We start from the raw sequence: 14,646 nt of genomic DNA, 5'->3' as shown, positions 1-14,646 counted from the left end.
TATATACTGGAATTTAGAAGGATGAGAGGGGATCTTATCGAAACATATAAGATTATTAAGGGGTTGAACACGTTAGAGGCAGGAAACATGTTCCCAATGTTGGGGGGAGTCCAGAACCAGGGGCCACAGTTTAAGAATAAGGGGTAGGCCATTTAGAACGGAGATGAGGAAAAAGTTTTTCAGTCAGAGAGTTGTAAATCTGTGAAATTCTCTGCCTCAGAAGGCAGTGGAGCCCAATTCTCTGAATGCATTCAAGAGAGAGCTAGATAGAGCTCTTAAGGATAGTGGAGTCAGGGGGAATGGGGAGAAGGCAGGAACAGGGTACTGATTGAGAATAATCAGCCATGATCACATTGAACGGTGGTGCTGGCTCGAAGGGCCGAATGGCCTACTCCTGCACCTATTGTCTATTGTCTAAGTATACATCAGTTCAGGCAACATACGCAGAGCGACATCAAGGAGGTTAACATTTCAGGCCCTTCGTCAGATGCTGCTAGCTCTACTGAGTGCTTTCAGCATCTTCTCATTCTGTTTCAGATTTCCAACAACTGCACTGTGCATTGTATCGCACGATTCCGGCTTTACCTTGCACTAAATGGTATTCTCTTAACATGTATCTGTACACTGTAAAATAGATCGAATGGAATCATGTATTGTCTTTCTGCTGACTGGTTCGCACGCAACAAAGGCTTTTCGCTGTACCTCAGTACATGTGCCAATAATCTAAACTAAATAAATTAAACTAAACCCCAGGTACCCTTCCAAGTAACACACTAACAGATTCCTGTGAGCTTCAGTTTATTCGGTTTAAAAAATGGCCTTCAATTCTTGACACCAACCATTCCCCAGCCAGTTGACTGCTGGAGATGTGAAATTAAAACAGAAAACATTGGAAATACTCAGCATCAGGCAACTTCTGTCAGAGAACACAGTTCTGAAGAAAATCACTGAGCGGAAACATCAACTCTGTTTCACTCTCTCCACAAGTGCTGCCCACCACAATGACCGTTCTGTCCTGGGCCTCCTCCACTTTCAGAGTGAGGCCAAACGCAAATTGGAGAAACAGCACCTCATTTCACTTGGGCAGCTTACAACCCAGTAGTATAACCATATAACAAATGCAGCATGGAAACAGGCCCGTTCAGCCCTACCAGTCCACGCCGACCACTTTCTCTGACCTAGTCTCATCTACCTGCTCTCAGACCATAACCCTCCAATCCCCTCCCATCCATATACCTATCCAATTTACTCTTAAATAATAAAATCGAGCCTGCCTCCACCACTTCCACCGGAAGCTCATTCCACACAGCCACCACCCTCTGAGTAAAGAAGTTACCCCTCATGTTACCCCTAAACTTTTGTCCCTTAATTCTGAAGTTATGTCCCCTTGTTGGAATCTTCCCCACTCTAAGAGAAAAGCCTACCCACGTCAACTCTGTCCGTCCCTCTTAAAATTTTAAAAACCTCTATGAAGTCCCCCCTCAACCTTCTACGCTCCAAAGAATAAAGACCCAACCTGTTCAACATCTATCTCTCTGTAGCCTAAGTGCTGAAACCCAGGCAACATTCTAGTAAATCTCCTCTGTACCCTCTCCATTTTGTCGACACCCTTCCTATAATTTGGCGACCAGAACTGCACACCATACTCCAGATTCGGCCTCACCAATGCCCTGTACAATTTCAACATTACATCCCAACTTCTATATTCGATACTCTGATTTATAAAGGCAAGCATACCAAACGCCTTCTTCATCACCATAGTATGAATATTGATTTCTCTAACTTCAAGTTGCATCCCCTCTCTCTCTCCGTCCCTCCCACTCCCGAGTCATCATACTAGATTCACTGCTGTCCTGCTGAGTTTCACTGTTGAGATCACCCATTACCACCTTCCCCACAGTCAACAATCAACCATTGGGGGCTCCACCTTTTCTTGATCATCGTTGCTGGATTTGATTTGTTCTTTTGCGTATCTTTTATTCACTTGTTCTATGTGCCTTCGCAGATCTCTTTTTTCCCTCTCCCTGACTGCCTGAAGAAGGTTCTAGACCTGAAAAGTCATCTGTCCCTTCTGTCCAAAGATGCTGCCTGACCCGCTGAGTTACTCCAGCCTTTTGTGTCCGTCTTCGGTTCACTCACAACATACGTTTTGTATTCATTCCCAAGATGATCATCTAACCACGTATTTGCACTATTGTCCAGCCTACCCACCCCAGCCTTCGTTGCACTCTGAACATCATCCTGATAACACCTGTTACTTCCGGTCTGGTCACTTCTCATGAGGTAATACAAAAAACATGAGCAAAAGAGTCAAGGGAGTTTTATTGTCACATGTCCCAGATAGACAATGAAATCCTTACTTGCAGCAGCACAATAGAATATGTAAATATAGTACTGTAAACCATATAATAAATGAGAAAAAAAGTTTATATATATATAGATATATATACACACACACATATATATATGCATATGTATGTGTATATATATATAAACTTTCTTTCTCATTTATTACATCGTTTACAGTGTACTATATTTACATATTCCATTGTAACAGTGTACTATTGTTTACAGTGTACTATATTTACATATTCTACTGTTCTATATATACATACACACACAAAAAAACAAATAAACAACAGAGCAATAATAGTCTATGTAGTTCTGAGCTTATTTGACGTTTTAGTGTTTAATAGCCCAAGAGCTGTCGGGAAGACGTACATCCTGGACCTCGCTATTAAACACTAGAATCATCAACTAAACCTCAAACTACAAACCGTCTTGGTTGCACCAGGGACTTCGAGCGTTTGTTTTGTATTAATATCACTTAAAAAAATTTATTGAACTTTTTGTTTTGTTTTTGATGATGTTTATCCATTGAGCACTGCATTTAGAGACCTGTTTTGCTGCTGCAAGTAAGAATTTCATGATTCCGTTTCAGTATATATGACAACTGAACACTCCTGACACTCCAAGTCACATCCTGGTGAATCTCCTCTCCACCCTCTCCAGAGCAATGAAGTCATTTCCATGCTGTGGCTTCCAAATCTGCGCATAATACTTCAGTTGTGGCGTCGCCAATGTTATACAAATCTGTACCACAAGTTCCTCGCATCACCATTCTTTGCTTTTGTTAATGAAGATTACCATCCTGTATACGCTCTTTACCATACTGTCTACTTGTGCTGCAACCTTCAGGGATCATTAGATTTTTATACCAAGGCACTGCTGTTCCTCCATGCACTCTAGGGTCCTACCACTCATTGTGTTTACATGCACCTGGATTAAATTCCATCTGATATAGCTCCACTCAATTTACCAGTTGATCAATCTTTCAGTAACCCGAGACTATCCTCATCAATGTTCACAGCATCCACAATTATTGCATCATCTACAAATTTATTCATCTTGTGCTTCAATAGGATCACCACTCATTCTTCCAATTTCCCGTTTTTCATCAGAAGACAATGTCTTATTCATCCTTTTCTGAATCGCCTTCAATGGAAATACACCCTCCTTAAATAAGGAAATCAAAAGTGCGGTGTATATTATTCCAGCATGGAACCCACCAAAGTTGTACTAAGCCCTGGCTAATTTTATACTGCATTTTGTTTTCAACAAGTCCAACATTCTGCTTACCTTAACAAGATACAAAGATGCTGGTTTACATGAAAGAAAAAAGCAACGTCCTGGAGTAATTCAGCGGGTCAGACAACATCTATGGAGAACATGGACAGGTGATGTTCCAGGTCAGGACCGTTCTGGTTCTGCTCTGTGATTCCATTTACTTGCCTCATTATTTGATGCCCTGGCATGCTGAATTTATGTTTCATGTACAAGGTGACCCAGCTCCCTCACAGCACCATTTTGTACAAAATATGAAAAGAAACTGCAGATGCTGGTTTATAGCAAAGAAAGACACAAAATACTGGAGTAACTCAGCCAGTCAGGCGGCATCTCTGGAGAGAATGGATAGGTGATGTTCCGCTTCGAGATCCTTCTTCAGTCCCGACCTGAAACGTCACCTGTTCATTTTCTCCAGAGATGCTACCTGACCCGCTGATTTACTCCAGCATTTTGTGTCTACCATTTTATCTAAAGCCCATGTCCTCTTTAGGGAATCAGTCTCACATTCCCCAGATTATACTGTCTACTAATTTATTTTGCCCATCTACTTTACTCGCTCTTTGAGGCAGCCTCCTATTACGTACCCACCTTAATCTGAGCCTATTCATCCTGGCTCTCTCTAGTGTAAATAACTCGACAAATTATACAGCATGTGCAGAGACCAAGTAGACTCCCAACAGACAAGTTCACAGAGGATTCCTGGCAATAATAGACACGTATTTTGTCTCTTGGGCAATGGAAATATCAGACCAGGCAGACATAGGAGTGAAGAATTCTCTGCCACAGAGTGGAATTCTCTGCCACAGGGTGGAATTCTCTGCCACAGAAGGCAGTGGAGGCCAATTCACTGGATGTTTTCAAGAGGGAGTTAGATTTAGCTCTGAGGGCTAAAGGAATCAAGGGAAATGGGGGGAAAAGCAGGAACGGACAACTGATTTTAGATAATCAGCCATGATCATATTCAATGGCGGTGCTGGCACGAAAGGCCAAATGGCCTACTCCTGCACCTATTTTTCTATGTTTCTAAGAGGTGGTTTAGCCAGAGTCTAATCTGTACGACATATGCACAAGGTTGACTGACACAGAAAGACAGAGATAAGAAATATAATACATCAGATTGTTGGATCCTGCAGCATCATTGAACTGATGAACATAAAATTATCTAAAATAGGTTGTCATTTAACAGGATTGATTTTTTTTTTAATGAACTGATGTTGAAAATTGCAATGTGAATACGAAAAGTCCATATGCCATTGGTCAGAATGACTCGAGTACAGCAAACAAAAATTTGTGTACATCATATTTTGTGTGTCATAGTCATAGAGCGATACAGTGTGGAAACAAACCCTTCAGCCCAACATGTCCCAGCTGCACGAGTCCCACCTGCCAGTGTTTGGTCCATATCCCTCCAAACCTGTCCTATCCATGTACCAGTCTAACTGCTTCTTAAACGATGGGATAGTCCTAGCCTCAACCACCTCCTCTGGCAGCTTGTTCCATACACCCATCATTTAAATGTTAAAGCATCATTACATGGCTCCTTAATACTGTTATAAAAAACATGATGAAATGCATGAGCCTTGATTGAAACACAGCATGTTCAGACTCCCTTGTGTAGCCCCATTTTGCATTAGGAATATCAAGCATTAAAAGAGTTGGACTTCTCAAAGCTGCCAGCATTTGGACAAGCAGCTGAGAACGTAGTCAGGCCACAAACACACACCATCACCAGTATTCCATCAGTAGTAAGATTTATTTTGTTTCCACTGCTCCAGGGATTTGAGGCATCACTCATGTTCCTATGGTTACTGGCACAGACCTCAAAAGGTAGGTGGGTCACTCTACCGGCAAGGTGGATGTCTTCTCTACACGAGACCCAAAGGAATTAGGATTGTCAATGCTGTACCTCAAATATAATATGGCACATCCCCAATCCCATGCCTCCTTGTCAAGTAGAGCCACAGGACTAGAGAGAGATACAGTACAGAAACAGAAACCGAGTCCACATAGAACATCGAACAATAAGCACAGGAATGGGCCCTTCAGCCCACAATGATTGTGCTGAACACAATGTCTAGCTGAACTGATCTTATCTGCCAGTACATCATGCATCTCTCTCTATTCCCTGCACTTCCTATCTAAAAGCATCTTAAATGTCACTATCATATCTGCCTCCGCCATCACCCCTGGCAATGTTTTCCAGGCCCCCACTACTCTGTGAGAAAAAAAAACTTGCCCCACAAATTTCCATTAAACTTCCCCCCCCTTATAGCTATGCTTATAGCTATGCCCACTGATGCAAGGCCAACCACCATTTACAGTTGTTGCCAAAATAATTGACAATACTCACCACTGGTGCATTACCATGTGCTCTTCTGACACACACACACACCTACCCTTGAACTTCCAACAGCACATGAAGGTGAAAGCACACGACACCATTAGTGCTTTTCCATTATCTAGAATGTATGGTTTACTTTGAAAATCTCAACACAACACTGATTCACTACAAAGGCAGGACATTTCCCACTGAAAACTGGGACATTATTTCCAATAGCAGATTGCTGGTTGCCCTAACAGAAACCCTGCAGACTAGCGCAGCACAGTGGTAGAGTTGCTGCCTTACAGCGTCCGAGACCTGGGTTCAATCCTGACTGCGGGTGCTGTCTGTATGGAGTTATACATTCTCTCCCCTGTTCCCTTGTGGGTTTTCTCCGGGTTCTCCGGTTTCCTCCCACATTCCAAAGACGTGCAGGTTAGTAGATTAATTGGCTTATGTAGACGGCCCATAAAGTGTAGGATACAAAACTGATCTGACATACAACTAGTGTACGGGTGATCACTGATCGGTGCGGACTAGGCGGGCCTGTTTCCACTTTGTATCTCCAAAAACTAAACTAGGAGTTTGTCAGGGACATCTGCAAGAACACGAGTGTAATCTCCAAATGGCTGCACTTTGGAGATGCTTGCAAAGCAGGTATGTTTTTAGCCAGGTTGCCTGCTCCTGGGAGGTGGTGGAATACAGTGTGTCAATGACCTCAGCTCTGCTACTGAATAGTGATCAGCAAACTCAGGTCTGGCAAGATACCAGTGCAGAAATAGGCCCAAGCTCCCATTTGCGTTTTTATAAAGGTGACAAATGTTAATGGGGGTAACTCGTGGAATCATGACCTGCGTAGATGTTGGTCTATCAAGAAATATATTTAAGACAAAGATGGCCCATTGAACAGGTGAAAAAGCAGTTGGGCATTGAGTCCTTGAAAGCAGTTTTATTTGCAGCTTTAAATGAAGATGCTCAGAAGGCTCAGCGTTCAACATGAACACAAGTTGTAAGACCAAGTGCCAGCTTTCATTTGTCTATCGATAGGGGAAAGAGTAGATAACTTCTAAATGTGTAGGAAGGAACTGCAGATGCTGGTTTAAACTGAAGATAGACACAAAATGCTGGAGTAACTCAGCAGGACAGGCAGCATCTCTGAAGAGAATGTCACCCATTACTTCTCTCTAAAGATCCTGCCTGTCCCACTGAGTTACTCCAGTGTCTATCATGACTTCTAATTGTCAAGCATTGACATGCCCCAGCACTTCGATGTCATTACAAAGAAGGCTCACTGGCATGTCTACTTTCTTAGAGGTTTACAGGAATTCATTATAAAACTGAACACAGTCAAACTTCAGCAGATGCCACAGTCAAAAGTATCTAGAATGGTTGCATCCTGGCCTGGTATGATGATTCCATAGTTCAGGGACTCAAGAGGCTGGATGAACTTAGCCCAGTCTCCACCCAAAACTGATTTAGCACCGAATACAGCCCTCCCTACCATGGAAAGCATCGATGCAAGTCACTGCCCCCAGACAGCAGCCCTATCATCAAAGATCTCCATCATCTGGGTCATGCCCTCGTCTCGCTGCTACTGTCAGGTAGAACAAACAGAAGCATGAAGTCCCACATCACCATGTTCAGGAACAGTTACTGTCCTACAACCATCAAGCTCTTGATCACATCTCTAATCCTACTGCAGCAACTCTAATTCTACCTGTACCTCATCGCACTGGTGTACATGACAATAAGCTTGACTAGATTTGAAGCAGTGTTCATCCGACTATAAATACAGGTTTATAGTGATTACCCCTTTAAATAACATCCAATATTCTTTCAGCATTAGCAAGGTGCAAGCCACCAACACCTGTTGTCCAACCAATCTGGTAGAAAATCTCACTAATTTTGTAATAACGCAATGTCCACATTTTATCATCAGTTGGGCAAGTTTAGTGCTCTGACAATAGTCCAAGAAAACAAGGATTCTTGAAGAAAAATGAGCAAAATAAATTATGGATGACATTCATCAACACACCCAGAAGTGTGCAAAACTGCTTATTGCCACATTGAGATGACAATAACTTAGCCACAACAAAATGGTGTTACAATACAGGTCCTGAAGCCCTGAATAAACGTTTATAGCAGAAGTTTTTGCTCATTTACACTGTTCCTTACAAATTTAGCTTTGAGAGATAAGGTCAAGTTAATACAATCAGACCATTTCCATTATCTGAGAGCAATAAATCAAATACACTCTCTGCCTATCAGTCTTTGATACTAGTTGTCAAACTCTTTTGGAAACTGATCATTCACCTTATTCCTGAAAGGGTTGACCATATTAAAACATATCATAGCAAATCACATAATTAAATATCTCGTTCTTATATACTGTCCGCATACTGAAATGCATTGAGTTCTTTTGAAAAGAGGATGTAAGAAATTACATGGCAACTTTACAAAGAGTGAGATTTTTAGAAATAAAAATGTGACATTAAAATAGGATTGTACAACCAAATGAATACAATCATGTATTTAGTTTCCAAGCATTTCTAGTATTAATTCTGAATATTAGATAGTCTCCAAGACTTTTATTTTTACACATTTCTATCGTCGAGCTCTTTGTGAAATGTGACATCATGATACTGCACATTGAAACTGAGCTCTAATTAAATGAAGGGAGTGTTTCAGGGATGTTAACTGCTTCCCGGCAAATGACAAGACAAAAAAAATCAACAATGTTAAAAAAAAAAAAGATTTTATTTTGCAAACAAGTAGTTCAAGTAGCAAGTCTTCATTAGATATATATAACCTGAATAAAAATAGACGAGTGCCAAACAATTTAACTATTAAACCTCGCTCAGTGCGCACCTATTTTGAGACAGCGTCGCTTGAATTTGCAACACTCTGAACAATGATTAAAAGACTCACCCTCCGCCCCGCTGGATTCTGTTGGCCTCCTTCCTGAACAACCGCATGCACTGAACCCAGCAGTTGCCCATGGCACATGCTCTTCGGTCACCAACAAGACACTGGGCTAAAGTGAAGAACAAGCCCGGGTCCATAGGACAAGCCCATGTGCCCGGGGGTTATAAGAGCGGGGCATGTGTGGCGGTGGAGGTTGCAACAGTGACAGCAGCAGCAGCAGCAGCAACACCACGACAATCCCCGGGACTCCTGCACGCGCCTGCCCATCACCGGCAGGCCCGGCCCGGGCCACGTTCCACGTCTCATTGCTTGCCCCGCCCCCTCCTCCTCCTCCTCCTCTTGCTCCTCCAGGCCGCTGGGGGCGCCACAGCTCCCCTATCTCTCCTCGCTATTCCTCCCCGCTCCACCCTCTCCTGACGCTGGGGGGCGCCGCAGTTCCCCTCTCCCGCTCGGCCGCCAGGGCGCTCGGAATCGCGCCCAGCGCTCCCCCAGGCGGCAGTGAGCCGCAATAACAACTGGCTTTTCACTGCTCCCTGTTTCCTCCTCTCAGCTTTTCAATTCTCCTCTTCAATTCTCAACTCTCAAGTTTTTATGCAGCTTCAAGTGCAGGTGATTGGCATTCCCCCCCCCCCGAATTTTATAAACATGGTCATAAGATCATTAATGAGAGGAGCAGAATTAAGCCATTCGGCCCATCACGTCTACTCCGCCATTCAGTCATGGCTGATCTATCTCTCCCACCGAACCCCCTTCTCCTGCCTTCTCCTCAAAACCTCTGACACCCGCACAAATCAAGAATGGTATTCGTTGCAATGAATACCAATCAAGAATGGTATTCATTGCGACTACAAATAACATGTAGATAAGTGTAGAAACAAGGAACCGCAGATGCTGGTTTACAAAGAAAAGACGCAATATGCTGGAGTAACTCAGCAGGTCAGGCAGCCTCCAGAGACACTGTCTGACCAGCCGAGTTACTTCAGCATTTTGTCTCTTAACATGTAGATAAGGGAAGATGAAGATTGCTAACCAAGACAAAGGTTGAACAAAGGGCATTTACTAGTATTGCAGGGCTGCTGACAGAAAGAAATGTTGGAGCGTGTGGGATAATGCACTTGGAGTGAACCTTGGACGGTGCTGATTGCCACTAACCTGCTCAGAGCTGAGCTGTTTTTTTAATATACAGACACAGAAGGTGTGCGGACACAAGGCACCGCAGATGCTGGAGTAACTCAGTGGGTAGGCAGCATCTGTGGAGGGTGTGGATAGGCTACGTAAATGTGTGCACTTTATTCAGACATAACAACAAGGGGCTCACATGGTTTTTGCATGATGACATTATTACACAGAAACACTTCGCACCACCTCTAAAAGATGCACACATCTTGCCAGGGCTCAAGGGATTGAGTTTTTGGGAGAGGTTGAGCAGGCTAGGACTTTAATCCTTGGAATGTGGAAGACTGAGGGGTGATCTTATAGAGGTGTATAAAATCATGAGCAGCATAGATAGGGTGAATGCACAGAGTATTTTTCCCAGGGTCGGGGAATCAATAACTAAAGGACATAGGTTTAAAATTTAACTGGAATCTGTGCAACAACTCTTTCACCCACAGGGTGGTGGGCATATGGAATGAGCTGCCAGAGGGGGTGGTTGAAGCAGGTACAATAACAGCATTTAAACAACATCTGGACAGGTACATAGAAAGGAAAAGTTTAAAGGGATATGCCCTACATAGATGGGCATCATGGTCATCATGGATGAGTCGGGTCAAAGGGCCTGTTTCCATACTGCATGACTCTATGACCACTTCTCTCTTTGAATAGAAGTATGTGAGTATTCTTTGCAAGTACATACAGTCATTACAGATTCCCTTTGTTGACTGGTTCCCTCAATTTATTTCTTCTCAGATCTGTACTTAACTCTGACAATGTACTTGTTCTTTGAATTAAAACTGTGCAGCCTCTTTGCTGAACTTATTACGATTCCATGTCCCTTCAACAAGCACTTGACAACAGGAATACAGTAGATTCTCCATGACACATCACTTCAGTATATTTAAATATGTCTCGTAGCAATTCAACACAACCAATACTAATTTTATTTCAGATGTGTACTTAATACTTGAATGAAATCCAGACTTGGAGTACCCTCACCGAGGTCCCATTGTTGAGCCTCTCCTTCTTGGCAACTTGTGTGGTGACTCCCACTCTCTCTTAGGTTGAAATTGCTTTTCCTTATCTCGACTCGTAGTTTTTTCTTGTAAAGGTTACTCCACTACTTCCCCTCCAGGTTAGGCTGCATCCAACTCAATCAAGAGCATTGATGGTGATGAAGCATTGGCTCAGCTGGATTATAATCACTGCTAGAGTGTGGTGTGATACAGTATTTACATCAGAATTCAGCTCGCAGAGCTGTGGAACAGTTGTTACTGCTTTTTGACAGTAAAACTGAATGTGGCCTTGTTCCAGTTTTATGCCAATGCCTACTTGTTCTGGGCATCCCGACCAGAGGAAATAGCTCCTTCCTGCCATCTTATTAAATGTTTTCAGCCCCTTAAATACTTCACTCTTTTCTATTCATGTGCAATGCAACATCCTCCCCTAGGTTATACCCTTGTGACCCAGTGACATTCTGGCTGATTATACTCTTCCTCTCCAAGGCCAGTTTCTGCTTCCTGAATTGCAGTGCCCAGAACTGTGTGTAGTCTTCTCGATGTGGTTTAGCCAAAGCCTTCTATAAATTTGAAAACTCCTTGAACAACAGCACAGGTGGCAGGGTGGCGCAGCACCACAGACCCGGGTTCGATCCCGACTATGGGTGTTGTCTGTACAGAGTTTGTATGTTCTCCCCGTGACTGCGTGGGTTTTCTCCGAGATCTTTGGTTTCCTCCCACACTCCAAAGGCGTACAGGTATGTACAGTGGATACATTGGCTTGGTAAATATAATTTAATATTATACATTTACATTATAATTTAATATAATGTCAATATGTGGGTATCATTGGTCGGTGGACTTGGTGGATCTCTAAACTGATCTAAACTAAAAGAGTCCAACTTTGTCCAAGTTTAGGCATCCGCCCAATAGTACAGTATTGATAGATTTGTATGCAAGCACACATAAATATATTTGCGTTTCCTTGGCTTGTTACAAAAAAACTCTGGTTTATCTTCTGTATATCCCAGCATGATTCAATGTTCCTGGACATACCATTCAAGAAACAAACATTGGGTGAGGGGATAAATTGCAGTATTCCTTACTCTAGGGATTTTTATGTGTAAGAAGGAACTGTAGATGCTGGTTTAAACCGAAGATAGACACAAAAAGCTGGTGTAACTCAGCGGGACAGGCAGCATCTCTGGAGAGAAGTAATGGGTGACGTTTCAGGTTGAGACCCTTCATCTGAAGAAGTCTGGTATGCAGAAGAATGCAGAGGACACCCACACAGTCACAAAGAGAACATTCAAACTCTACACAGACAGCACCTGAGGTCAGGATCAAACCCAGATATGGCGCTGTGAGGAAACAGCTCTTCCACCTATGGAACTTGGACAACTGTGTCTACAAAGATGACTTAGGTATATCCATGCAAATGTTAAATATATGCTTTGACTTTTGATTTGCAATTTCCTTTGGATGTTGAATATAGTCTGCCCCAACTATGAGTAATTTGAGATTCAGATCATCACTATGTACTACGTACGCATTGCATCTGCCCCACGACTTTACTGAGTTTATTGTATATGTATCCTTCTCCAACTGTATTGACCCGCAACTCTAATAACTATCTGTCAATCAAGATTATAATCTAGAAGTCCTGTTCACTCAAACTATAATTGTCCATGTAAAGTAAAAATAAATTCTTTGTCATTTACAACAGTTACAACATGACTCAAGTTCCATTTCTATGACTATGACGATGACCTCCTGGTGAGCCGCTGCAGCAGATGCCTCCCGGCCAACTGCGAAGTTGGCGAGGCCGGAACCCGGTGGGTCGGAGCCCGCGGCCGGTGGAGCATGTGGCTGATGGAGCCTGGGCCAGCGGAGCATGTGACTAACGGAGCCCGCGGCCGACAGAGCATGTGGCTGATGGAGCCTGGGTCGGCGGAGCATGTGGCTGATGGAGCCTGGGTCGGCGGAGCATGTGGCTGACGGAGCCCGCGGCCGGCGGAGCATGTGGCTGACGGAGCCCGCGGCTGGCGGACCATGTGGCTGACGGAGCCCGCGGCCGGCGGAGCATGTGGCTGACGGAGCCTGGGCCAGCGGAGCATGGCGGCACGGTAGCGCAGCGGTAGAGTTACTGCTTTACAGCGAATGCAGCACCGGAGACTCAGGTTCGATCCTGACTACGGGTGCTGCACTGTAAGGAGTTTGTACATTCTCCCCGTGACCTGCGTGGGTTTTCTCCGAGATCTTCGGTTTCCTCCCACACTCCAAAGACGTACAGGTATGTAGGTTAATTGGCTGGGTAAATGTAAAAATTGTCCCTAGTGGGTGTAGGATAATGTTAATGTACTGGGATCACTGGGCGGCACGGACTTGGAGGGCCGAAAAGGCCTGTTTCCGGCTGTATATATATGATATGATATGATATGTGGCTGATGGAGCCTGGGTCGGCGGAGCATGTGGCTGACGGAGCCCGCGACCGGCGGAGCATGTGGCTGATGGAGCCTGAGTCAGCAGAGCCCGCGGCCGATACCAGAGCCCGCGCACCGCGAGTCAATGGAGCCCACGGTTGGGGCCTGGGTCAGCATCATGGAGACGTCCGAAAAGGACCCGGCTGCAATAGTGGGGAGGTCAGTGCGGAGGTCGATGAGGGCGCCGACCGACGGACGAGGACGGACCACGTGGAAGTGAGGACGTCGCTGCTGAGGGAAGGAACAAAGGAGGCCCCGGTGTGGGGGGGCCACTGTGAGGGAAGGGGGAGGGGGAGGGGGAGAACAAAAGGGGACCTGGCACAGATACTATGTATACTTTGTAACTTTGTCAGCGCTCTTATGCGGCAACTATTTGCACACCTACAGTATGCAAACAAATAATTTCACTGTGACATGTCATATGTGTCAATAAAGTATTCATTCATTCATTCATTCATTCATTCATTCATTCATTCATTCTTGGATGTTTCAGGTTGTATTTGATGAATATGGATGACAAAACAAATTAACCCCAATCCGGAATGATGGAACATTCTTCTTTGAAGAAAAAGTATAAACCATATATTGGAGAATCAATATTGGAGACAGGCACGGCGGCATCTGCAGAGGAGGAACAAAGCTATAGCTTCAGGTCAATGGAGACACAAGGAACTTCAAATGCTGGAATCTTGCATAGAACACAAAGTGGTGGAGTAACTCAACGGGTCAGGCAGCATCTTTGGCGTACATGGATAGATGACATTTTGGGACGGGAACCTTCTTCAGACTCTAAGGTATCACAAGATGCTGGAGTAACTCAGCAGGTCAGGCAGCATCTAGGAGAGAGGGAATGGGTGACGTTTCGGGTCGAGACCCTTCTTCAGAAGTGCCCCTCTCTTTGACGAGAGTTTAGCAACATGCTGTCTCTCTGCACCTCTCTTCAACGAGAGTTTAGCAACATGCTCGCTCGCTGCAGTATGTCTACTTCTTCAGACTCTAGCTGTCCTACGACCTAGTCCAAAGCAGGATGCCGATCGAGATGTTCCCTATCCATGTTTGCCAGACGATCTGCTTAGTTACTCCAGTGTTGTAAATTTTTGTTGTTGTCCAACAGCAAGTCACAGAATCATGAGGTACT

At 44.1% G+C, this 14,646-nt stretch overlaps 1 protein-coding gene across 2 annotated transcripts in view; it reads right to left on the bottom strand.

Moving 5' to 3' along the window:
* Window positions 1-9,159, bottom strand: part of ap1ar (adaptor related protein complex 1 associated regulatory protein) — a 54,873-nt gene extending 45,714 nt beyond the window's left edge. For both annotated transcript variants that reach the window (XM_078406369.1, XM_078406377.1), the window contains exon 1: window positions 8,876-9,159. In XM_078406369.1, the coding sequence (XP_078262495.1) occupies window positions 8,876-9,009 (134 nt within the window). In that variant the 5' untranslated portion in view covers window positions 9,010-9,159. The remainder of the gene's footprint in view (window positions 1-8,875) is intronic.
* Between the last annotated feature and the right edge of the window lie 5,487 nt (window positions 9,160-14,646).

This window comes from Rhinoraja longicauda, chromosome 1 (assembly GCF_053455715.1).
Source record: "Rhinoraja longicauda isolate Sanriku21f chromosome 1, sRhiLon1.1, whole genome shotgun sequence".
NCBI lineage: Eukaryota > Metazoa > Chordata > Chondrichthyes > Rajiformes > Arhynchobatidae > Rhinoraja > Rhinoraja longicauda.
The sequence above is the reverse complement of the archived record's forward strand: the minus strand, read 5'-3'. Positions and strand labels throughout refer to the sequence as shown.